The 25,522-nt window shown below is 39.7% G+C and overlaps 1 protein-coding gene across 7 annotated transcripts in view; it reads right to left on the bottom strand.

Moving 5' to 3' along the window:
* The window catches only part of ntm (neurotrimin), a 645,802-nt gene that overhangs the window by 6,397 nt on the left and 613,883 nt on the right, over positions 1–25,522 (bottom strand). For all 7 annotated transcript variants that reach the window (XM_050036038.1, XM_050036047.1, XM_050036029.1 and 4 more), the window contains 3 exons: positions 6,186–6,314; positions 4,373–4,493; positions 3,935–4,086 (listed from right to left, as the gene is read on the bottom strand). In XM_050036038.1, the coding sequence (XP_049891995.1) occupies positions 3,935–4,086; positions 4,373–4,493; positions 6,186–6,314 (402 nt within the window). The remainder of the gene's footprint in view (positions 1–3,934; positions 4,087–4,372; positions 4,494–6,185; positions 6,315–25,522) is intronic.

Here is a 25,522-nt window from a genome sequence, read left to right as displayed (position 1 = left end):
AAGAGAGAGCAGAGAGTGATTTCCATTTCCTTACTCATCATCGAGGGTTTTAAAACTTATTTGCCTTTGAAGCCTAAAGGTATACTATGCAGGATTTTCCTAAAAATTAGAATCGCCGCTTTGCAATCATATACCTCTGCAAACCAGTCAACTTCTTGTTACAGTTTGCATCCTCGTCTGTCCAGATTCATATGTAGCCATGACAGTTGACAATGCTTTAAATATGGATGTTGCTGCAACAAAGCTAAATACTCAAGTGGCTGCTTCATACACATCTTCAAACCAGCAGCACAGGAGATCTATACAGTCACCACAGTTTCAAGATGGGCACCGAAGATTAGTGTCACCAATTCAGAATTTGTCTCTCCTGCTCCCGAGTCATGGCACTGAATAATGGGCAGAAAAGCGTTTTTGCAGAAAATTATGATGTAACAGTGAAGTAGACCTTTTGACATAAAATTTCATCATTTCACCATTTTATCCTACTAAAAATTTGGGTGAAATTTTGTCAGAATTTGTTTGTGAATTCTTGAGTTGTGGCCAAAAACACGTTTCCTGAGATCAAGGTGACCTTGACCTATGACCATCAAATTCTAATCAGTTCATTCATGAGTCAAAGTGGATGTTTCTGCCAAATCTGAGGTAACTCACCTCAAGGCCTTCTTGAGATACTTTGTTCACAGGAATGAGAAGGATGCAAGGTCACAGTGACTTTGACCTTTGACTGCCAATATCTAATCAGTTCATTCTTGAGAAGTAGACATTTGAGCCAAATTTGAAGCAATTACCTCAAGTTGCACTTGAGATATTGCGTAAGCGAGAATGACATGGAAGCAAAGTCACAGCCACCTTGACCTTTGAGCATCAAAATCTAGTCAGTTCATCCTTGAGTACAGGTGAACATTTGTGCCAATTTTAAGAAATTCCGCGAGGTATTTTTGGGATATCACGATCGCAATAATGGGACATGTACGTACTGATGAACAGACAGCCCAGACAACATAATGCCTCTGGCCACGGCTATCATAATAAAGCAATATATAGACCCAAAAAGGTAATCCCTCTCAATTATCACGTATGACTAACTAACTGGCAGTGTCTGTATCTTTCTGTCTGTATTTTCTTATATAGCCTCCAGCCAATAGCAGCGTGAGGTCGGGACTCTATAAAAATGCAGTGACCAGGTTACACCGCTGCCTCCATCTCTCCTGCTTGGTGGATGCAAGCTGCAAGTCTGTGTGTCTGTTTGAACATGAGCAAAGTTGAGCCACACAGAGCAGAGAAGCCAAGAGGACAAGTTGAAGCATGCGCTTCAGGGAACTCAAAATCCAGCAATTCACCACCTTCCTGTAGGGCTATGCAGAGGTGTGGGTGTGTTTAATTGTGCTTTAGAACATTAACCGCCATGTAACTATCAGAAAATAACACTTTATTTCTCCGATTCACGGCTTTGTTCTCGTTAACACCGCTCCCTCTCTCTAGCTTGCTTGACTATTGCTGCTCTCTCATATCCCTTCTCCACCAACACAGAACTGGTTCTTTTCTGGTTCCTGCACCTACCTAACTGTAAACCATTCAGAGCTTTTCAACCAAAAATAAACTGATTCACAACCAGAAAAGTAAAGTTGGTTCTGAGTTGGAACCAAAACATCGCAGGAATTTCTTGACCTAAAGTGCGAAAGATATCAGTGGGCGTGTCATATTCTGCCTGTTGGAAAGACAGGATGGAGAAGTAAACAATGGAGAAGCTAAGTGAGAAATCATCAGACAAAAAAGACCATGCAGTGGTCTTATCAATGCTTGTTTTTTTTTTATTTAAAAAAAAAACCAACCAAACAAAAAAAAAATATCTGTAAAAACAGAACCAAAGCTTGCAGGTAATTCAGCGGCTATTTGACTTCAATTTGATTTGTTTCCAATTTCCACTGTGTACTGTGTAACACCCTCTGTTGATGACACAGCCGTGATTACAATGGTTCTGCTCAGAACTGGTGAAAACGCAGACAGCATCAAAGTTCCAAGATTCCTGAATGGAACCAGTTCAAGAACCAGAGCTAATTTGGTGGAAAAGGGAAATCAGTCTCAGGGACCAAGTTTGTTGTGTTGTGTTTAAAGACAGTAACAGACAAATCATGCATAGTAAGCCTTTAATTAATGCGTGTCATGAATGTTCCTCGCAAGGCAAATGCCTAATAAATTTTCTGATGAATCTCATGATTTAATAATGATTATAATTTTGCTCCTTTCTGATAAAGTCTGATAGTGCCCAACCATGGAATGAAAACAACTTTCTAAGTAAGTGATACATTTATTACAGTCAGACTCTTCATAAGGTGAACACCGCACAAATTACTTGGTACAGCACTTGGTTAACTATTGCCATGTTGTTGTCATGCATTACAGGTGCTACTTTAATAAGACTGATGTTGTCACTTTTATGCAAAAGTGACTTGGTTGCTAATTCAAACATGAGACCCCATCTTTAATGACAGTTATAAACTGACTGTGCTAAATAATTCTTATCACTGACTTCACTTAGTAGTGGAAATCCTCACTTGTAAGTGACCTTGTCAACACAGCTGGGATACATGGTTACTTCCTTATTCAAAAGCCTATTAATGTCTTTTCCCCATACAAAAGCACTACCAGAAAAAAAAAAAAAAAAGAAAATCATTTTTTTTCTGAGCATCAAAAATCACTCTTTTCTATTAGCAGAATTTGAGCCATTAAGTCCAATAAAAATGAAAAAGTGTCACTTCAGTATCAATAAGTTATTTTTAGGCCTCTCACCAATTTTAGAAGTGAGGAGGACATTGTCAGACAGCTGAACCAAGAACTGTAGTGCTCATGCTCTACAAGCCCCCAAAACACAAAGCCCTGACAACTTTTAGGTGTGTCAGAGTTATGAGGGTGCTGCAGGAATGAGTCCTAAAACCCAAAAATGAGTTAGCATTTCAGCACTCCAAGTTCCCTCATAGTGAAGTCAATGGGTTTTTTAAATGGGTTTTCAGTTAGATGCCTGAAATAAGGTCTGTGATTAACACAACCTAAGGAGACTTTTAAGTTTTGTTCTAAAAAATGAACTACGTCACCACACTCATACATTCTGAAGCCTTTAGTGTCTTAAAAAAGGTGGTTGCTAACGAGTTGCTAAATGAAACCACAGAATATCATCACGCTGAACACAGCTATACAGCCCCAATATGGTGGTGATGTTTAAATCATGTGACCATGGTGTAGTGCGTTTATAGCCAAACATTAGCTTTGTACTTATGGTGATTGCATTTAGGCTTAAAAAAACAATCATAAAGGTGATGTTCATCTGTGAAGATAATCTTGCTGAATAAAACATGTGAATATGATAAAGTTTTGTTTGTCACAGAGCTTATTTTTTTCAGTCATCCAAAATCCAATTGAAAAATTCCATTGGCATTTGTCAATGTTAACATCCAGGTTGGCCTACAAATAAATGTAATCCCTTGGTGCAGCACTCCATACGGCCCCATCTAGGAACACAGTATCCAGTAATCTGAATTCATTAATGGTTTGAACCCAGTGAACTGTAGGCACAGATCTATGTAGGTGTAATAATAAAATCACAAAAATGCAGACTTTGTTTTTATCTTTTCTCTACACAGTATGTGGTTGCCTTCACGTGAATGCATCATTTTCTGCACTATACATGATTTTGAGTCATAAATAGAGATGTTAAAAAATAGTAAATGTAAAAGCTTTTAGGAAATGGATAAAGGCTGAATCACTCTGATGATAAGAAGCTGAGTGGGGAGTTACATTCATGCAGAAAAAGTTGCAGAATATTACGCTTAATTTTTTTTTACTTTTATTGAAACATACACCTAGCAGATACACTACAACATTTCACTTACATCTCCCTCTCTGTGGCACTACACATGTACTGGAATCATGTACTCACCATACAGAAGGAAGCTTGTGTTTGAGCTCCCAAGTTTGTTGATGGCGACACAAGTGTAGTTGCCGTAATCTCCATCAGACACATTAAAAAACGTCAGCTTCGACAGTGATCCAGTATTCACAATTTCCATGCCATCAAATCCATTGAAGATCCTAGATGATGGGAGAAAGAAAATGTCCGTGGACAAACAATGAATGCAGCTAACCATGTTAATTGTGTTTTCTCTTCAAAGTCATTTGCCATATTACCTATGGGCCTGAGAGCAGTAATAATAATTTAATCAATAATTCAGACCAGTTTTCAGTAATCTTAATGCTCATATGACTGATAGCTGATCAATAACCACCAATAGCAGTAAAAATCAATATCAGTAAGAATGCGCACACACACACGCTTCTTCTATTTGCCTGTGTAAAATGCAAATGTAAAACAAATTACCTTCTGTCATCTTTATACCACTCAAAATCTGCCTCAGGCACTGCATCCGCCTCACACTCCAGCACTCCTCTTTGGCCCAGAGTCACTCCGACATCTCTGCCCTCTGACACAGTTGGAGCGTCTATATGCAGGCAGCAACACATAAGAGCACTGTGATCAGGACTACAAGGCAGCACAAGTCAAGGATATGAGGAGACGGGTCACAGCATTCTCTCCTCTCAGCCATGATGGTCTACACCATGACTGCAAGTGAATAGGAATAAGGAGTTCAAAAAATAATAATATTTCTTACACTGGTAAAAGTGCCAGGATATAATGAGAAGGAATTAACTGCTCATGTTTTAATTTGATACAATCCATTCTGTTTCTCCTGCAGCAAAGAAACGTCACATTATTTAATCGATTTTGCTGTAGCTGTTTGAGCAAAATGCAGCCATTGGTGTTCACATGCTACCAAATTCTTACATTTTGGAAGCTGGATTTTGAGCCATAAAAATGTTGACTATGCAGCCCTGGTTTTACTGTTGATCGATCTACTGATTATTTTTGATTAGTTGACTAATGGCTTGGACTATCAAATGCCAGAAAATAGTCACAAAATAATGGGATCTCCTAAAGCCCACTGTCGACAAAATGTCTCTTTTTATCCAACCAACAGTTAAAAACAAAATAAGCCAAAGAACAATAGTTCATTATTATAAGTGAGAAGTTGTTATGAGGTAATGTTCATCATTTTTGTTCTAAAATATTAGTTAAAAGATAAAACCATTTTCTTAGATTTTATTTTGATCACACATTTAAAATGGGCAGCTATTTCACATAAAAGAGGCTCAAACTAATTATTTCTCCTTCACTCCAGGAAGTGCATTTGATTTAGTGTAGCAATTGTTCCACTGGGAAAACAAATGGAAAAAACAGATAATGCAAAATTAGATCAAGATTTAGAAAAAAAAAAAAGAAAAATGAAAAGATAAAAAGGTCCTCTCAAGGTGCACTGCAGAAGACAATGGTTCGACTCAGGGACAATAAATAAAATGGAGTCAATGAAATGACATAGTTATAATATTTACATTCTATAAACTAAATCTGCAGAGTTCAACATTTAAATTATAAACACCCTGCACAAAAACTGTACAAGTTTCTTATTCTGAAAGTTATATTTTACAAATTATGTTACAATAGACTTTGAAAGTAATTTTATCATATATTTTTTTTGTAACTTTTCAACTCTATTATCTCTGCACATATTTGCACATCCCCTGCTTAATATCTTTGCACCGCCTGCACAAATATTTACCACTTTATTCTGAAACAGCTACTGTATATTGTACATATTTGTTATGTTATAATATGTTTTGAAAATACTTTTGAATTTTTTTTTGTCATAACTTTTGTACTGTGACTGTTATCGCTGCACATATTTACTTTATCGTGAACTATTACACATCCCCTGCCTAATATCTTTGCACATCCTGCACAAATCTGTACAGCTTTCTTATTCTGAAATAGCTATATTTTATTTTATTTTATTTTATTTTTGTGACCAACAGTCTGACTATGCATTGGCATTCAGTTGACCATGGTATAACACACAAGAGATTATAGACAGGAAGGCAGAAAGGCTTATATTTAAGAAGCTGGACAATATTCAACACTTTTTCATGATAAATAATTGAAATGATTATATGAATATGAAAAGAGCAGATGTCATTTATTTTTTTCTGCCAGGAAACTAACTGGTAAACTAATCTTTTCAGCAATATTTATTTAAATAGAAAATGTTAAAATCCTTCAGCCAAAGCTCTGGACTCACAGTTAACAGTGATGTCTACGGTCTGGACATCTGTGTCAATATCATTGACAGCTGTGCATTCGTACGTCCCTGCTCTCTGTCTGGAGATAGATGGGATTTCCAGGTACTCATCGTCTGATGCCAGGTCCCCTATGAAAGGTCACACACACAAAGTGGAAAAAAGTGGAGACAGAGATTCAGTTAATATGACAAGTCAGCAGCTGTGGCCTCAATTGTTGTTTTCACATTCTGTTTGTCTGTGTGGCCTCTGGAAAGTAATCGTCACACTGGTGCACAGAGAGAAAAGAAGGAAGTGTTGATACTGTCATCTATTTTATTTTATCATATTTAGATTTATTGATAACGTGATGTAGCACAGTGCATTAAGAATTATTCTGGTGTCTGAATAAAAGAGAATATTTTGATATTAACAACACAGAGAAAGAAGTTCAGTTCTAATTGCCAGCAAGGAAATCAAAGATCTAAGTTCAGAAGCAGCAGCAGCAGGAGCGAAGACAGGTCCTGTTAATTCCTGTACCTACCTGATCTGGTATGACAAGTTAAATTCACAAAGATCCACGTGTGTCAAAACTTACACCAGTAAATATCATGACATGTGCCCAATTCTGTCTCTCATGCTCCTCTCTTGTTCCTTTCAACACCAGTTCTTGAGCTTACTGACATTTTTCTGAGGATGTTACAACACTTGGTGATTAGCGCTTTGTTCAGCTCCCACTCATTATCAATTGTCTGTCAGAACTTTCATATTCTGCTCCTTTTTGTGAGTCTCTTAAGCTTGCAAGCACACCAGGACTACTACTGAGATATGACAATGTGAATGGGGGAAAATGCCAGCCCTGCTACTCCTTCCTGTATCAATTTGACACGCTTGACAGAGACACTTAATACAGCACTCAACGTAAAAAACAAAAGACGTAATTGACTTCAAGCCTCCTCCCTAGATGTTGGTAGGTGACAGTAATAAATTGCACATGGATTCACTCTGCTGGGTTTAGGCACATTACTGAATAGCACCTGGGAAGGTTGTTATGGAGAAAAGTTCTCACTGGCACACTGATCACCTGACGAGAAGTATCGGGAGGACTCATACAGGTGTGCAGGTTCCACTCTGTTCCTTTTCTGCTTGGCTTTCTCCCAAAAGAGGATGCTACATTTCGCCAATAGAGACCGCAGTGTCAGTTAAAGCCACACTGTAATTCTCTGAGGAAAGTTAATCAAGACAAGGCTGCCAGCTGACGCACATTCTCAGAGTCCTCACATCAAGTGTCAGTTTTACGCCATGTGGCTTCGCATTAGTAGCATAAGCAGCTGTCCACCAGAATGACAGACGAAATCAATGCTTCTCCATAGTTAATGGCCTCAAAAATAAATTCATAAAAACAACTGACAATAACAGCTGTAACAAAGCAATAAGATTTCTCTCAAAAGTAATGATGTGTCTGATATCAGCTTGTGTTTGCATTGCTTTAAAATAATAATAATAATAATAATAAATTTCATTTGTATAGAGCTTTAAAAGATACATCCATGTCCATCACACACATCAATTCAATACCTGACCACAGTCTCCTCTTCTGTTTCTGAGATATGACATTGAGTTATGGCCAGAAAAGTGTTTCATTTAGAGCACTATGATGGCACAGTGAAGTTGACCTTTCACCTTTTGGATATAAAATGTCATCACTTCATCATTTCATTCTATTAGACATTTGTGAGAAATTTGGTCATATTTAGTGCATGAATTCTTGAGTTACAGCCAAAAACATGTTTCGTGAGGTCACAGTGACCTTGACCTCTGACTACCAAATTCTAATTAGGTCATTATTGAGTTAAAGTGGATGTTTGTGTCAAATTTAAAGCAACTTCCTCAAGGACTTCTTGAAATATCGCAGTCCCGGGAATGAGCCTGAAACAAGATCCTACTGACCTTGACCTTTGAGTACCAAAATCCTAAGAGTTACTTGTTAGGTCCAAGTGGATATTTGTGCCAAAACTGAAAAAACATTCCCTCACGGCATTCTTGAGATATCGTGTTCACAAGAACAGGACGGATGAATGGGCAGAACTGAGAACATAATGTCATGGCTATCGCTGGCATAAAAAACAGTAACACAAGACCAAGTACAGTATAAATACAACTACAACAGTGAAAAGATAATTATTGTGGGGATGGGGGTAAACTGAACGATCACAGATTAAAATTGGATTTAAATGACTGGGTTTTGAGTGAAGGAGATTCTCTGGGAGGGTGGGGCAGTGGAGAAGGACCTGTCCCCCCTGAGTCCAGGTACTTGAACCAAGTGAGAGGGCTGAGGAGGTTGGCATTGGTGGATCTGAGGCTGTGGGGAACAGTTTGTTGTTGCACAAGGTCGGTGAGGTAGGAGAAGGCTAGGTTGTGAAGGGATTTTTAGGTGATGAGGAGAATCTTTCATTTCATTTTTCAGGTTGTAGCAGTCTAAAATGTTGTTTATTCTGCCCTCTCAGCCAACAAGCAGTGATTACAGATCTTGAATCTCTTAAGCACTGAATTTGAGTAATTTAAACTTCCGTTCCATATAAATATGGTAAGTTTAACCTAAATAAATTCAATTAGGGATTTGAGATTTTAAAAGATTAGGAAGATTCAATGCTTTTGGGTCACAACAATACCAGCAAAAGTTTGAGTTACGCACTCAAGGATTATGGCACCTGGCATACCGACACCACACCTTTTTATCCTGTTAAAACAATACTCACAGCATGGATTAATTTTCATAAAGACCCTTTTGATTCTTTTGATCTGAGAACCCTTACAAAATAAAGCAATATGAATATCCTACAGGGTAATTGAGGAATGGAGATATAATTTGAGGTAGCCAACAACCCCGTTTTATACACCCAAAGAACTTCCATAAAAAATAAAAATAAAAATAAACAATTACTTACTTATTACAACCAGACTGATTGAGACAGCAGTTTATTTGTCAAAATGTGTAGCCACACTGGGCCAGTAAAAGGGTTAGGTGTTTGATTGGGACTAGGCTTTTCATTAAAGTTTTATGGTAATTCTCTAAATATTTTCGGGCCTTTTCTCAGTTGTGCTTGCTGCTAAGTCAGCAGCAGTTGAAGCATTGCCAGGTGCATCAGCCTTATGCATTTTCACTGGTGTTTTCTGAGGTGGACAGTGTGTCTTGCTCAAAGAGTTACAAAACAATCAACTGCAGCTCACAGAATGTCTGTAGACTTGGAATAACAGTCTATAATTATAATACAGCTAATTGGCCAAAATGTTTTAGTATGTAAATATTAGCTAACTAGTTCACCTTGCCGTTTTGGATAAGTGCAGCACAATGCAAGGGCACCAAAAGGTGGGTGCTGGGGGTGCTGCAGCAACCCCCTACTGACAAGTGGTGGAACAATACTGTGTCTGTGAATAGTGAATCAAAAGCAAATATTAGAAATTTTAGCACATGCAGTCCACAGACAATGCGTGTCTGAAGAGCGAGAGCTCAGGATTGTTGGACTTTTGGAACCATCAGTGTAAGTATGTCTGGACATGAATCCTGTAGCTCAACCCAATGCCAAGAATAAATGTTTGAATTGTATGTTTCTGCAAACCTCCAGATATGTAACATTCTGACCTTAGCTTTATGTTTCAACAGTGCTGTGGTTGACATATGGCTATGTTTAGGCAAAAAAACAAAACAAACTTGGTTATGGTTAAGATCATATTTTGGCTCAAAATATGATCTTAACCATAACCAAGTTTTTTTTTTGTTGTTGTTAAGATCATATTTTGGCTCAAAATACCTGCTATAGGTAGCAAAATCACGGCTAGAAATGCTGCCAATGTCTAGGTAAAAAACACCTGGTTTTGTTGGCACAACTGCCCCTGGAAATGCTGCCAATGTCTCACTAGAATAACACGTTATATTGTTTGTTGGTCATAACAGTTATCTGCAGCACATACTGGCGTCACATGACGACAGCGTCATTGAGTCAAGTGCCGCCCCCAACACACACAGAAAGCATCGCGCTGTGGGGCGTCAACAGGAATTCTATTGCACACTCCACTCTGCTAGGTGGCGGTAATGTGACTTGCTGGTTGCCAACCGCCAATTAGAACAAAAGACAAGGAAGAAGACACAGGACGAGAAAGAAAACACACAACGCAGGACAACCATGACAACCAGACAACAGCAGTACCAATGTGACTTGCTTATTATAGCTGGCGGGTGTCTGTTTTGACGTGCGTTGTACTGCGTACCCTTCAGTGAAAATACATTCCCGTGTGCATGGCACAGTGATTTGGTGTTAGTTAGCTCACATAATTGCTCAAGATTCATCCGTAACAGTCAGCCTGTCTTAAATGTTGTGTCCTGCAAATTAAATGTGTGTTGTTGTTTTTTTAAGGAATAGGCTGATTTATCTTTGCTAATAATATGTCGTATTTGCGTGTATTTCAAGGAATATTTAAATTTTAGAAAAGAAAACAAAAAACTTGTATTAAAACTTAAATTGTCAAACAATAATTTGGCAGCCTCCCTGCAGTAACCCTGAGGACCCAGCCAATCCCACCACTTACATTTTTTCCTGACGCCATTTCATAGTAAATCACAACATCCCTGTCAAACATACGCCCTATCACCAACATATCGTTGTCTTTCAGTACACACAGTGCTCCTCCTCTTCCACCAGCTTCCACAACTTTGGTTTGCAAAGCATCAGTGGTTACAGCCCCTCAAAAACAATCATCGTATTTACACATACTCACCTGCACCATCACTCAATTAAATTTAAAGTATTTAAGCCACTACTGGCTCTTTCCCCCCCAAAATGATTCTGCATTATAAGAAAAGCAATAAAATAATAAATCATTGTTATCCTGGTGGTCTGTCCTCTCATAGAAGCACTTCTGAGCCTCTTCATGTGCTGCTGCTTTCAGTTTGACCGCCAGTCACCCAACTGTGCAAGTGAAGCCATTGAAAACAACCCGCACCATGTGCCAAAGAATGATGTTCCTCTTTATGTGTACTAGAGAGAGAGAACAAATGTTGTCTCAGCAGAAACAAAGAGTTCACAGGACACTTCAGTACCCACTACACAGCACTACCCAAGCTCTGAAAAAGTCCCTCATTACAGCATTCTTCCATTTTAATGGGTAAGTGTTCACAAAGAACAACATTAACAACAGCATGACAACTGATATTTACTGTTTCTCCCACCTTAACTCTACACGTGAGCTGCCTCTCTAATTTCTCAGTCTTTGTTAAAGAGGACTGCTGGGTTTGTGACCAAGTTATTAGTGAGATAGTAGTGTGCACTGCCATCAAGGTGACATGGCAGGACATCAGGGAGAGCAGACAGGAGAAGATGGTGGGGAGAAGAAAGCAAAAAAGAGCCAAGAAGTCTCAGGAGAGGCCTGCAGAAGATAATGTACCCTTCCTGTGTCCCTGAAATGCCATCCTCAAACTCAAGGGCAAAGAAGAAAATGGGGTAGAAAATGGAAAGAGAGAGAGATATTTGTGTGCAGGGCAAGGGGAACAATTTTGGAGGGGGAAGGAAAAGACAGGAGAGCAGATGCTTGAGGGATATAGGCATTTAAGGAGAGGGAACAAGGGGATATGGTGAGGCAGGATTTAAATTGATGAATCCAAGCAGGGGGAGGGAAAGAAATAGAAGCAGAATGGCAGATAGGAGCTGTTAACAGACAGAAAAGCACACATAACCAAAGAGAGAGTGGGAGTGGAGATGGTGTTAGCAGTGTTGTCTTGAGGGAAAGGAAGTCGGAGTGAAATGTGTTGAAAAGAAGCAAGAAAAGCTTTTGTTACTCAAACACTGAGACGTGTTTAAAAGATGTCCGAGAGACAATGAAGGAGAGCAACCAACTGCAGCTGCACTGCAGCTTGAGTCTTAAACTGTGCTTCTATTGCTGCAGCTGTGCAAGGTAAATATACAGGTAGTTATTTTTCCACTGATTATACTGATTATACTTTGGCATATGGAAGTTCTTAATGTGCCTTTGATGCGTCATCCCCTTTGAAGGAGACAAACATAAAAGGGGTGAGCAGAAAAAAGAATCATAGAAATATAGTTACTGCGATGCAATAATGCAGCTTTACTTCTACTGAAAAGTTTTGCCAGTGAAGAGAATCTGTTGTGACAGTATGGTTTAGGTTTGACCCATCAATAGCATGCATACTTTTTCAAGCAGACAAAGAGAAATGAAAACCATTTCTGCTACTAATCTCTCAGGCTATGTCCTTTTGTGTCTGAGTAAGACTATAGGAGAAACAGCAATCTAAGTGAAGGATACCGTATGTGAATTGAAGCTATAAAGAATGTACAGCATGTCCATGACTGTGAAAGGAATCATACTTCTGTTTCTGCCTTTGCATGCTTACTGAAAAAAAAAAAAAAAAAAAAAAACACCCGCTGAAGAATACACTCCTTTTGAGTGTTGTACATTTTCATTCCACTCCAATAAAGTGAACTGTTCACAGCCCCATCCAATTAGTTGATTCAGTTAGATTGTTCTATGCACCACTGATTAATCTTCTGTTATGAAAGCACCTATTGACACTTGTGTTAATGTATTTGTAAGTGGTAGTTTCTATAAAATAAATAATAATAATGATAAAATAAAATAGAGTTCTGAGGGTAATAAAAATCTCATCCCTCAGAGTCATATTTCACTGTTTCTTGCCCTACAGTTTAGCAGATTATATAAAATGACAAGTCTTCATTGTCAAGTTATCATTAATATTACTAACTAGTCCATACCCATTGAGTGCACAGTTGCCCACGTACAGTTTCACATGGTGTGTGTTTGGGGTACAGGTCATAGGAAATTGTAGATTAAATAGTTAACTGAACCCACTAAGAAGAGCAATGTATTCAGACAGAGTTTTTGTGAATTTGATAGTACGATTGCTTACGCGCGTGCGCAGTAACTCATGGGGTGAATGCATACGATTCAATTAAAAGTGAGTTTGTAAAAGAATATAGTAATAGTGTAATTTCTGGAAAAAGTAGCTTTGTCACCTTCTACCTATGCCAATCCTCAATGCCTATGTGCAGTTTCACATAGATTGACCACGTCAGTGAGTAGAAAAACGTGGGACAGACAGAATGACTGACTGACAGAATGACACACTGACAGTTTCCGTGATTATGTAAAGCATACCATACCATGACTTAGTCAATACCAAAAATTAGAAAAAACAAACAAACATTCAGCCACAAGGGGAGCCATAGTGATCGGTCGCATTTTAGCCCTTTTTAAGCATTTTTCTGTTGTTATAGCGCCACCCAGTTGCCAATTAGAGTTAAATTTCTCCAGCCACCTTGAGACGTCCCGTTCTACATATCTACCAAGTTGAGTAAAAATCGATATGGCAGTTAGGCCTAGATAAGAAATTAGCTCTCTAGCGCCCCCATTTTGTTTGATGGGGTCAATAATGGAGGGGTCCCCTCAGATTATGTGTGGTCATATGCCTACAAAGTTGCGTGGTGATCGGTGAAACCCTTGAGATGTTATACACCTTTATGTGATGAGTCACGCCCTCCGCAATATTCATTGCCTTATAGAAGCTCAGTTTTAGTAAGTTTTCCAACTTTTGCCAAGAGGGAACTTTAGATATTGGGCCCTAGATTATGTTCACCGAGTTTCACGCAGATCGGTCAAACTTTTTTTGGTGGACTGTCGTTTTGAAACCTTGACTTAGGCACAAGTGGACGAGACGGTGAAGCTGTAGAGGAGCAAAGGGTGGATCTGACTAAGAAACTTTGGACGCTATCCACAGACAGCCTGTCACTCAAAGCACCCTCAACACCCTCAAGGGGTGAGTTGAGTAAGTGGGTGAGTGTAGTGGAGGGTATAGGCAGGTTTACGGGATAAACCCCCTTCTTTTTTTGGCTGCTTGCATTATGCCCATCTACCAGCCGAAAAGCCATTAGAATATATAAGAGAGCAGCCTACACCAACTTCCTCCTTGGTAACCCACCCATCGACCTAGAAGTACACCCACCTCATCAACTACCACTATACCACTGGGTGAGTGATATAAAACTTTGCCCCCTGTACAGCTGTCATGAACACAGAAATTAGCTTTAAAGACCAAAATAATTTTGAACCAGGCTGAGAAAAAGGTTTATTTATGTTATAAAGTTGGACATTTCAGGGTGTCTATGGGAAGTGACTCGCTTCTGGAGCCAACCTTAAGTAGCCGTTCAAGGAACTGCAGTCTTTGACACCTCCATATTGGCTTCATTTTTCAGCCCCTAAGGTTGCTGCTTGGTGTGAATGCATCTATCAAAAACATTTTTGGACCAATTTTCTCTTTAGGTTTCCCTTCTGGTTTGGGGGGTACAACAAAAACAAGACTGAATGCACTTACACAAGGATCACATACTTCTTAATGAAATGCTAATGATATCAACAAAAACACAAGACAAGACAAGATGGACCAACACTTTTTCCCATATTTTTACAACATAGGTAGCCTATAAAACAAACAAACTGGCAAATTGGCAACACATATACAGACCCAGTTCCAGTACAACTTTACAGTCAATTTCCGATCTTGTTTTACCTACATGACCTGTTTATGCAGCATCTTGCATATCAGTGACAATATTTATCTGACTGTAATGGTAGCTAACATTAAGCTACCTGTCAAGCTTACCAGTGCTTGGAAGGAAAAAGTAACAAATTCTAAATTAATCTAAAGTCTCATTGACAATTAGACAAGAGGCAGTAACAACTGTCACTTACTAGGACAAACTACAACAAAGGGCAGTACTACATATTTATGAAAAGGTAAGCAAATGTTAATAGTACTTTTTTACAGTGCTGTGGATGTAAAGTTCATGTTACTTTTAGTTGGTGGCCATCTTCCATGTTTATAGGCTATCAGTAAGAGTGGGTGCTTTCCCAAGGTCAGTGAAACCTAGTGCTAGTGCTAGGATAAGGATCCCTCAGACTCCCTGACAGAGGTCCAGGTTAATTATTTAAATATTAATTATAAAGCTCATTTATTGACTGACCGGTCGCGACTCGCAAGTTGGGTATCCCTGCTCTAGATGGTCACTAAAGGGATATTGAGGTGTGAATGTTATCTGACATTATTCATTTTAGTTTCTTGTCTCAAGCTAAACCCAGACAGTGATCAGTATTTCAGTCAAAAGGTGAGTGAATTCAGCCTCAGAATATCCAGGCTGCTCTGCAGTGGAGAGAACAGGTGGCTGCAATAATGACGAGTGAACAAGAACGACAGTGTTCAAACAGCAGAGTTTAGGAAGAACAACTAAGAAGGAGTGTCAGTCATTGTACTGCAGAGCAGAGTGATGTGAGGGATGTATGTAAATGATTACAGCTGTTTACAAACAGATAAACAATGTTGTTGGTGGCAGCTGTAGCCCCAGATAGTGCCACCACCAACGGAATGCCCTGAATTTTGAGTAATTTTAAACACATTCTCACTCCGACCTCATCACATATCAATGTTTGGTCATGGACTTTCCACATCGGGATATGATGTCCAAGGTACCCTGGCTGTGTCGGTCGTTGATGTTGTGGGACGCAGTGTCAACTTTAGCCTGTTACATGCATTGTGTGCTCAGGGCTTGACGCTAACTTTTTTCCCAAGGAGCACACGTGCTCCTAAGTTGAAAAAGTAAGGAGCACACAAAGAACTTTAGGGGCACAATGTAAATTGATCAAATAATGTGTTTTCCGTAATAAACGTGATGCAAATAGACATTTACAAGCAAAATTATTTAATGAATTTGTATACAAAATGTACAGAAAGGTAAAATCATCAAGTTTTGAAAAAGTATTGCAATTTAATTTTGTCTTTAATGTTATTATCTTATATATATTATCTTTGCAATATGATTATCTTATATAATGTTATTACTATCCTAAAACATTCTCCAGGTCCTCTGACACTCTGCAGGACTTCTTTCACACAGAGCGCGATTTTCATGGCGCCCACCGCGGGGTAGGGCGCAGAGCAAGCCGAGAGCAAGGCGTGCAAGACAGGATTTTGGGGAGTACAGGCTCGTTCAGGAGCTACAGCTCCATGGTGACCGCTTCCGGGTCTACTTCAGGCTCTTCTCTGCTATTGGACGCGCCGAGGTGTCGTCACCGCACGTTGCGGTGAAATTAAAAACATTTCAATACGAGCGCAAGCTGACGGCGTGCAGACGCCGCGGCATGCGCCCTCTCACGCGCCGCTCAGCTCGGCAGCAGAGCGGTGCGGTCTTGCGCCGCGGTAGCACATACACAATGAATGGGTTTGTCGGCGGAGGTGTGAAAAGGGCTTTATTTCCAACCTGCCCAGCAGCGGTACCGTGGCGAATGGTCCCTAACTGCGGGGAGAACGGAGCAGGCTTCCCCGGAGGTCCACCGCTTCCTCCACACTTTGACTTATTTCCACCCAGCCGACAGTGGGACTTATATTCATTGTGCCGACAGTGGCTTGGAAAACCGCCCATAACCGTGTCACACGGGGAAGAGGGAAGAGGGAAGAGGGAAGAGGGAAGGCGGCTGGAGTTCCTCCAACATTTGCGGTTAGATTATCATATTTTTTTATTGACAAAAATATAGGCTGCTTCGGCTGGTTTTTTTTATGCACACATGTGCCCCTAAATATTTTTTACAGTTCGCACACACCTATTTTTAGTCGCAAATGCGAGTGAAACGCTCGCACTGTCAAGCCCTGGTGTTCATAAAATACACTTCTGTTTTCACAGGAAATGTAGAGTTTGCATACAGTCTCTCTCAAAGTTAACACAATAAGTCGATGCAACACCACAAATTTACATGTTTTTTTTTTTTTCCTTCAACAACAAATGCATGTGATTACACGTGGCCAACACATTCACATGGTTGGGTTTAGGAAACAAAAAAAGTTTGGCTTTTTTTTTGGCTTTTAAAGTCTTACAGGAAGTGAACACTGGCCTCCCAAGTGAAAGCCAGTGGTTGTTTGACTCATCCACCACCCTCCCCGCCCACTCTACCCAGACTTCCACCGTCTTAACTTTTGTGATTGTCCTGTTGTGTTTCTCCCTGATGCCGCCGGGCATCGTTAAGCAATCACAGCAATCAGCTGGGTGTCACACCAACATGAAAGGATGGCTTTTTTCGTCAGTGTCTGATGCCGGAAGTCACTGACCAAGCACCAGTTGTCGACGACTTCAAGGTGAGACCAAGGAACAAGGCCATGCCCCTTGTGAGAACAAGGGGCATGGCCATTTTCAAATGGGTCCTTTGAACTCTCACTTTAAGCTGTTTGGATGAAAATGGATTCTTTGAGTACCCATGAGTCCACAGTAAACGTTTCGCTCCTCGCAACCAAGTTAAAGCAGCAAATCGGTCGTTTACGTAAAAGGACAATCAACCTATTTCAACAACCACTACTCGCCAAATATGTATAGACACATAACATGTTAAAACAGGATTGTTGGGAAACTCAAAATGTTAAATATCTGGTGTGATTAGACTAATACCTGTACAGTTAATAATTATAACTGTAACATAAGAAACCAAAGTACATATGCAATTCCTTAACTCTCCATATTGACATAGTTTTCAGCTAGCATGTATACCTCACCAGCATGATGGAGTTCCTGAAATTCAGATATGGCTTTTGATTTTAGTTTGCCACCCCAAAATTTTCAGAGGCCCCATCAGGCCACCCCTTTAAAAAACGTCTGGGGGAACCAATGGCCTCACAATGCTTAGAAAAAGTGGAAGTTAAGAATCCATTAGGAGAATGAAAGAGATATTTTACTGATAAAAAATTATACTGAAGATCTTAACTCTTATTGACTAAAACTAATACAAATGACTAAAATACATTTTCATTAAAATACTAAGATTAAAGCTAAGCAGGTGCCAAAATTAACACACATGAACATCTAAAATGGTATTGATATGGTATTACAGTATTTAGATTTCTTTCACCTTCAAAGGGGTCAAAGAGAAACCAATCTACTGCGTCTACCAACTCCATCAACTCCAACTTCAAATGAATCTTTCCAAGCATCCAGGCCTGTGCAAATCTGGAAAACTTTTATTGCTCCCAGGCCAAATTCAATCATGTGCATGTTCATTTCGGCTGCCTTAATGCACCGCAGCGTCGGCTGGCCGCCTGGGCTGACAAACTTTGCAGTCAGGTTGTGTGGTCTGTGGGAGATACCAAGGATCACTTCTGATCCGCCACAAGCCCCTAAAGCCATCTATCTATCAAAGGTGAGGGGGAGCTGGGTCACGGCTATGTGAGAGCCCCAGCCCCAGCCTGAAATCATCAATCTTTATGCACGCACGCACACACACACACACACACACACACACACACACACACACACACACACACACACACACACACACACAGGATCTTTATTTATTTAATTCACTCTTTTTAACACCCCGGAGTGCTTGCAATAGCTGGGCTCACACTGAATGGCCCCAGGCTGGAGGAGAGTTGCTCTGCAGCTGGGAGATACTGGAACAGAAGTTTGGACTACAGCATGTACTGGGACATTTTCTGCTCTGCTCTGTTGCTCTCTCTCCGAGTCGGGGTGACAACTGTGCCGTGTGACTCTGTATATCCCTGCCGCGCTTGCTTATCAGGCCCTCAGTCGAATACTGGAGATGAATCTGATAAGAAAAAGGCAACTAAAAAATAGCAGCTCGAATTCAGCACATTGAAAGTGAACAATCTGAGAGAAAAACAACCCCCTAAAAAAAGACTGAATCACTGTTGTCTTTTATCTTGCATGAGGAAAATCAAAACGACAGCTTCTCAAGCTAACGCTAGTCTATTTACATTTTCATCCCACACTAAACTAAAAGCCAATAGACATCCTTGAATTGTAGTTTTGTTGGTGCCTGCAAAAAAAATCTTCACTATGAATTTCAATGCACTTTCTCAGAAATGGACTTTAAACAGATAAATAAACATAAGCAGCCAGTCACTGCATACATTTAGATCATGAAGAGTGCTGAGATGAGCACAGAATAAAGAATGCCTTTGAACGGGGCTGCCACTCAGAAAAAATGCCTTGTTTGACATAAAGATTCTCAATTGGTGTTGGTGTCGCACAAAAACTCAGACTCTGTGGTTGTGCAGCCACACACACACACACACACACACACACACACACACACACACACTTCCACAGATGCAAAGCTGAGATAAGAGTTTGTGATCTGAACTGTCTCTTTAAAGATAAGTTTTAATGCCTTTGCTTTATTGGAAAACACACCGTGAAAAACATGAAAAATGTGAGCGAGATGCAAAGAAATCTGATTTAACCCACTGATGTCACATACATAGTGTGCACCCCAAAGTAGTAAGCCACCAAGGCATAGTGTATCAGGGTGTTGACAGATACAAACAAGTTAAATATTAGACTTTTTAAAACCATTTTAATACAACTTTAACTGACATTTAAGACCAAACCTGTGCTGGAAAAACACACCCAAAGTGAAAATATACTCTTTCCAAGTAAACACATTGATGCTAATTGAACTTGCACTTGTATAGCGCCTTTCCAGACCACCATGCCAATCTTCTGATTAGTGCGCTTTACCTCCTGGGCCCATAGCCACCCCATTTCCCATATCATTTCAAAATGAACAGTGAGGTAACTTGACACTGATGATACGCTCTGTGCTTACAACTCTGCACAGTGAAAAACAACAACTAATGAGCAGGCTAGCCTGTTGGCTTTAGTTTAAGAATGCAGACTCATCGCATGATCTTAATGTGTAGAGGGGTGAAAATAGGGGCACTGTGTGCACACAGGTGATATATGGAGGTCTGTTCCCCCCATCGAATTCTCACAATGACCTGACTAAAAAGCATTAAAGACCCATCCAACCTGAAGTGAAGACAATTTAATACTATTAAGGCCTTTTGTTTGTAGATGTGTATTTAAGACATTTCAAGACTTTTTTAAGGACCTATGGCCACAGGCTGTTCTCATGCACTGTTTGTAAATGTTCTTACAAAGAGAAATGCACCAAAATTCGTACATATCCTACATAATCATGAGCCAGTAATTCATGCATAACCCACGTATTTGAAACGACTGCGATCATGTGACCAAGGCGTTGACAGGAATAATAAAGGCAGTGGTTCCTTAAAGCGGGAGGTTGGGGCGGTGGATGGGTCACAAACACGGGTCTTTCAGGAGACCAATGATTGGAACTGTATGAACTTTTAGTGAACTTTGAGTCAGTTTAAGTTAAGTTGTCACTACGTTTCTTTCCCTTAACCTAACCATAGTAACTTTATGTTTTCTGTTCAGGCTGTTCTCAAAAAATTTTCATGTTTTCCCAAGTAAAGCAATGCACCCAAATTGCTACATATTTGAAAGGCCATGATCACGTCGCCGCTGTGCTGACAGCAGTAAACAATAAAGTAGTCCCGAGCACTTGTAAGGAGGCAGGTTGAGGTGATGGATGGGTCACAAAAAACATGGCTTTTGCCCGGGACTTTCTCCTGGAGTTGCATGTTTGAATCCCTGCGACTTCTGAGTGAATTTTGAGTCATTTTAAAGTACGATCACACCATGTTTCTTTTTCTAAACCTAACCACAGTAACCTTTATTGCCTAATCCTAACCTCTAACTTTACATTAATTACTAAACATACATTAAGAATGTAACATCATTCATGGAGTGCAAATTTGTAGGATATCATACTAACTGTTCTATGAGAACACATTGTTCTGTTAAGTACGTAATGTTATTGGGTCATAGGATATCATACGCACCACTGTATGTTTATAGGTTTGCGGGCACCCTCTCTAAAATTGCAGCTTGTAGTCTACGTTCATCGAAACATATAAACAAAAGAAGGACTCTGTCATGGTGTCTTTTCAACTACATGTTTTTTTCTTTAAATCATCAGAGTGTCACATACACATGAGGCAGTTATTACAGCATAAAAAAGAAAGAAATGGGGAAAATTGGTTGTTGTTTTTTTTTTTAGAAGAAGAAAAATATTTTTTTTTAATAAGGGGGGAAGGTACACCCCAAACAGGTTGCCAGTCAATTGCAGGGCTGACACACACAAATCAATCTTGCTCACACTTTCACACCTACAAGCAGTTTTGAGTCACTTATTATCTTACCCTGGATGTTTCTGAACTGCAGGCAGAAACTGGGGACCTGAGAGAACCAACACAGGGCAGGGAGAGCATGCAAACTCCACCCAGAATATAAAAATAAGAATGTATATATATTCCACACAAAAGTTTTCAGCCCAGCATTGTGAAGTTGAACTAATTTGGCCAATGGATGACTCAGCTTCCTCGATCTCCTCCCACATCAAAATGTATTTATAGCCAATTATAATAGATTGCACCTTTAGGAGGCCTAAAAAGCAAACAGCTCTGTTGTTCACATCAGAGCCAGGAAGTTAAAGCAGCAATGAAACCAGCTGTTGGATCCAGTTAATGAGATTTCACAGCAATAGTTCCCAGAGATAGCTGAATGGTTCAGTCCCACACCTCTGAAACACGTGTCACCCCCTCTAGCCCTGCAGTCAGTTCTGTCACACCCTTCTGTCCTCTGCTTAACTCACTAATTCACTATTTGCCTAATTAAGAGTAAAAATTGCAAACAGGTGCTCTCTCTCCTGTTAAACCTTTTAGGTGCACTAGTTAAATTCAGTTCATGATCATATTGAAATGGAGTTAACATCCTCTGTTGCTTTCATAGGCTATCGATTGGCTGTTCAAGAGAAAGAAAACAAATGAGCAGCTTTTCCTAATTAGGCACTATTTTTACTTTCTTATGCTCTCAGCTAAAATATCTGAGCACTAAGAGGGAGAAAAAAGACAGTTTTAACTTCAGGCAGCCATTTAAGTATCATTTATGTGTCATTTCCACAAGACATGATGCTGTCAAATAGATACTCATACACTGGCAAATTGATTATGGATTGTACTGCTGAAGTTGTGAGATTTATTTTGATTGGTAACAGTATGATAATAACAGTGCTCACACTTGGCTCCCACTGTTCATTTGGCAGTCATTGCATTTCTAAGTAAGTCAATGGTAATTTGTAAAACTGTCAAAATCCAACTGATAGAAGTGAAACAGAAAGCAGATACAGTCAATCAGCAGGTCACTGAAATCAGTGAACCACTGCTCGGATCATTGATTTGGTCCTCCAGAAATACCAAGTTCAGTAAGTTTCATTACTACACTTGACACTTTACACTTACATATGGCAATCTGTTTGTGTGTATAAACCTCCATTTTTCCAGTTTGAAGGTGTATTAATCCAAAATAGTGACAGATAGAGTAATTGGACCCTAACTGCATTCAAAACAACTTTGGATCTTGAGGTCTTTTCCAGGCCAAGAAAGTTTGGAGGGATGGAGAATGATGTGGTGTGTGCCTTACTGTGCCAAGGTAACAATAGTCAACTTTTAACCAATGACCACAAACTCATTTGATAACAACACAGCAGGAAAATTAACCTATTCAGCTCTCCTGTCCATTCCAATGGGAGTAACTTTTCTAGGATGTCTAGATCTATGCTTACTGTCAACTGTTTGATGGGATGACTATAAGCCAGTCACTAGGGGTTGGCATATTGGCCCTAAAATAATATCACTATATTTCCGGGTATTTTGCGATAGTAATATTCTTGACCATATGACAGATTAGTAAAAAAAAAAAAAATATTTTAGTATTATTTGAAGAACATAGAATTGCAACAAAATCACTGATATAGTTTTACATGTCAACCTAACAATTTGCCTCCAAATACTGAGTAAAAACTAAACAAAAATTATCTCTCATTTCTTTAGTTTGGAAATAACAACAGTAACTCAGAGTGAGATTCAGCTTCTATATACAATATTAATAGTTCAACAACATAAACACTACCACAAATTACACATTTAATCAGTTCTCAAATACAAAAAATGTACCCTGGGATCTATATATATAAATCAACAGGTAATTTTCTTCTCTTTTAGTAAAATCCTAAATGATTTCCATTTCTCGTCTTATCATCACACTGTAACCACTGCACAGGCAAGAGAGGAGAGGGAGAGATGTTGTGCTGCTGCCAGAGGAGCTGCTGAATGAGTTCCCTCTGAGTGGTAAGTTGCTATAAGAGTCTAAGAAGTCCAGGGCTGTTCATAAAACATTCAGGACGCCCAGGCCAAACGACACTGCAGTTTATTCCACACTACTAAAGCTGCTCCTCTTTTGGAACCATTATAGAGTCTGTAATAATTTCGCTTTCAGCCATGCTTGTTGTTGCTGTGCATAACTCTATGACGTCACTATGTTAACAAGTGGAAATACAGCCAGTATCAAAATATGATTTTTTTATATCATATTTAAAAATAAACCAGTGTTATCGTGAATGATATGATATGGCACACCCCTAACAATCACAGTGTTCCACATTATCTAAAGTGGACTCCATTAGAGCCACGCCCCCTTTCTTAATTTGTGTTAACTTGACTTGAATAGAAACAAACTAATATGTACGTTGTGCAATCCGATCATCTTTGAAGGAATAAGTGTTAATAGATGTTCTGAATGGCCACATTCAAAGGCAGTGTAAATGGCTACCTTTATAGCGAGAGGTGGGCCTTGATGATGGTATAAATATGGGGATACCAGTACACATTTTATGTACGGTCTTGGCTGGGAGACTTTCATCGTGTTGCACTCATTTGGTCACATGGACAGTGACTGAAAAGGAAATGGAGAGTTTAAATCCTGCCCGCTTTCTCAGCTACGCACACCTGACAAATTGAAGTGGGTGTGAATGTCTGAGTTTTGCAAAGTTAGAGAACGTGACAGATGCAGTCTCCTCAATTTCAACATTGTAAAGATGACAAGCACCTCTGTTAAAGCATACTGATGCCTGTAGGGCCTTGGAGTGGTCCCTAGAGATGACAGCCAGGCTTATTCAAATTGCATAGTGTCTAAGACCAGCTGGGACACAACAGATTGCAGCCTCCTGCAGAAAAGGATGGGGGCTGGTCAAGCTGCTTGCTCAGATTGCTCAATCCAATGCCCTACACCGTGATTAGGTCACATCATCAGAACTGAAGGACGCAAATATCCTTGGTCAGCTCAGCGCACGTGTTATGTGGTTGATAGTGACTTGTTTAACTTTTCAGCCTTTGTTCCAAATGTCTGTCTCAGGAAGGCCAAGAACCAAACATCTGGAAAACACTATACCAAGGCACGTAAAATATAGTATCAGCTACAAAATGACCAATGTTCATATAATGTGAGCCATAACATTCAAGCAAACTGACAGATTATGAAATAATGATATATCCCATGCCATTTTAAAGTACTGGTGTTCTAAAGGTTACAAGCATACAATAAAAGTGCAAGGTGAAACATAGTAGCTTCAGTTAGAGACGATGCTTTCTAATGCTCAAACTAATGTTATGTTTATCCACATAAAGCAGCAAGCCAGAATTCTCCAGAGAACGCAATGCTTCACTGCCTTTCAATGAGTCTGCGGTCCTCACTCCTCTGCCTCTCTGCTGGTAAAGACTTCATCTCTTCATCAAGCCATTCCTACAAATGCCAAATAAGTATACAACAGAATGGGAAAATGAGATAATTGAACATTATCTATCAGTAAAAATCAATGATGTTTTGCACCTTAATGCCACAGTACAGCAGTAGGTGTGTCACACATTCAGTTTCCTTTCATGCAAACTGTCAGCCCCCTGACTTTACTGTCTACCATGCTCACATGCAGTGACTAACAACAGAGGGTTCATATTCCCAGTGTGAGTTATGATTGTTGCCGGACTAAAGGGCAGAAACAAAGCACAGCTGAGCTGACCCTGATCCCTCCCCTTGACAAATATAAGTCAAAAGCCCTATTCACATGGGACTAATATTACCAGGGGATCTCTTGTAATTAAGACCCCCCCCCCCCAACACACACACACACACACACGCACACACACACACACATCTGTGTTTCATGCGGCGCATTTGCAGGGCATAACCAAATCTGTATTACCCATATTTACTGACATGCAATGCACAAACATTATACAGCACCACTGGTGGAAATGTACGGTGTTAACCTCCAACTTTTCTTTCCTTTTTTTTTTTACACAACAGAACTGATTCTGCCACACACTGTCACGTCATCCATCTCATCATCTTTCAAGATTTGGCTTTTCTGACGGATTTGAGCTTGCTCTTTCTGCGAATGGGTCTACATGCTGTGCAGCGAGATGAGCCTTCTGCACCCAAATTGCTGTCAGAACTTTCATTCATAATCACCAAGACAGCTCCCTAACTCTCAACCAAGAAAGAAACAGAAAGGAGAA

This window comes from Epinephelus moara, chromosome 3 (genome assembly GCF_006386435.1).
Source record: "Epinephelus moara isolate mb chromosome 3, YSFRI_EMoa_1.0, whole genome shotgun sequence".
NCBI lineage: Eukaryota > Metazoa > Chordata > Actinopteri > Perciformes > Serranidae > Epinephelus > Epinephelus moara.
The sequence above is the reverse complement of the archived record's forward strand: the minus strand, read 5'-3'. Positions and strand labels throughout refer to the sequence as shown.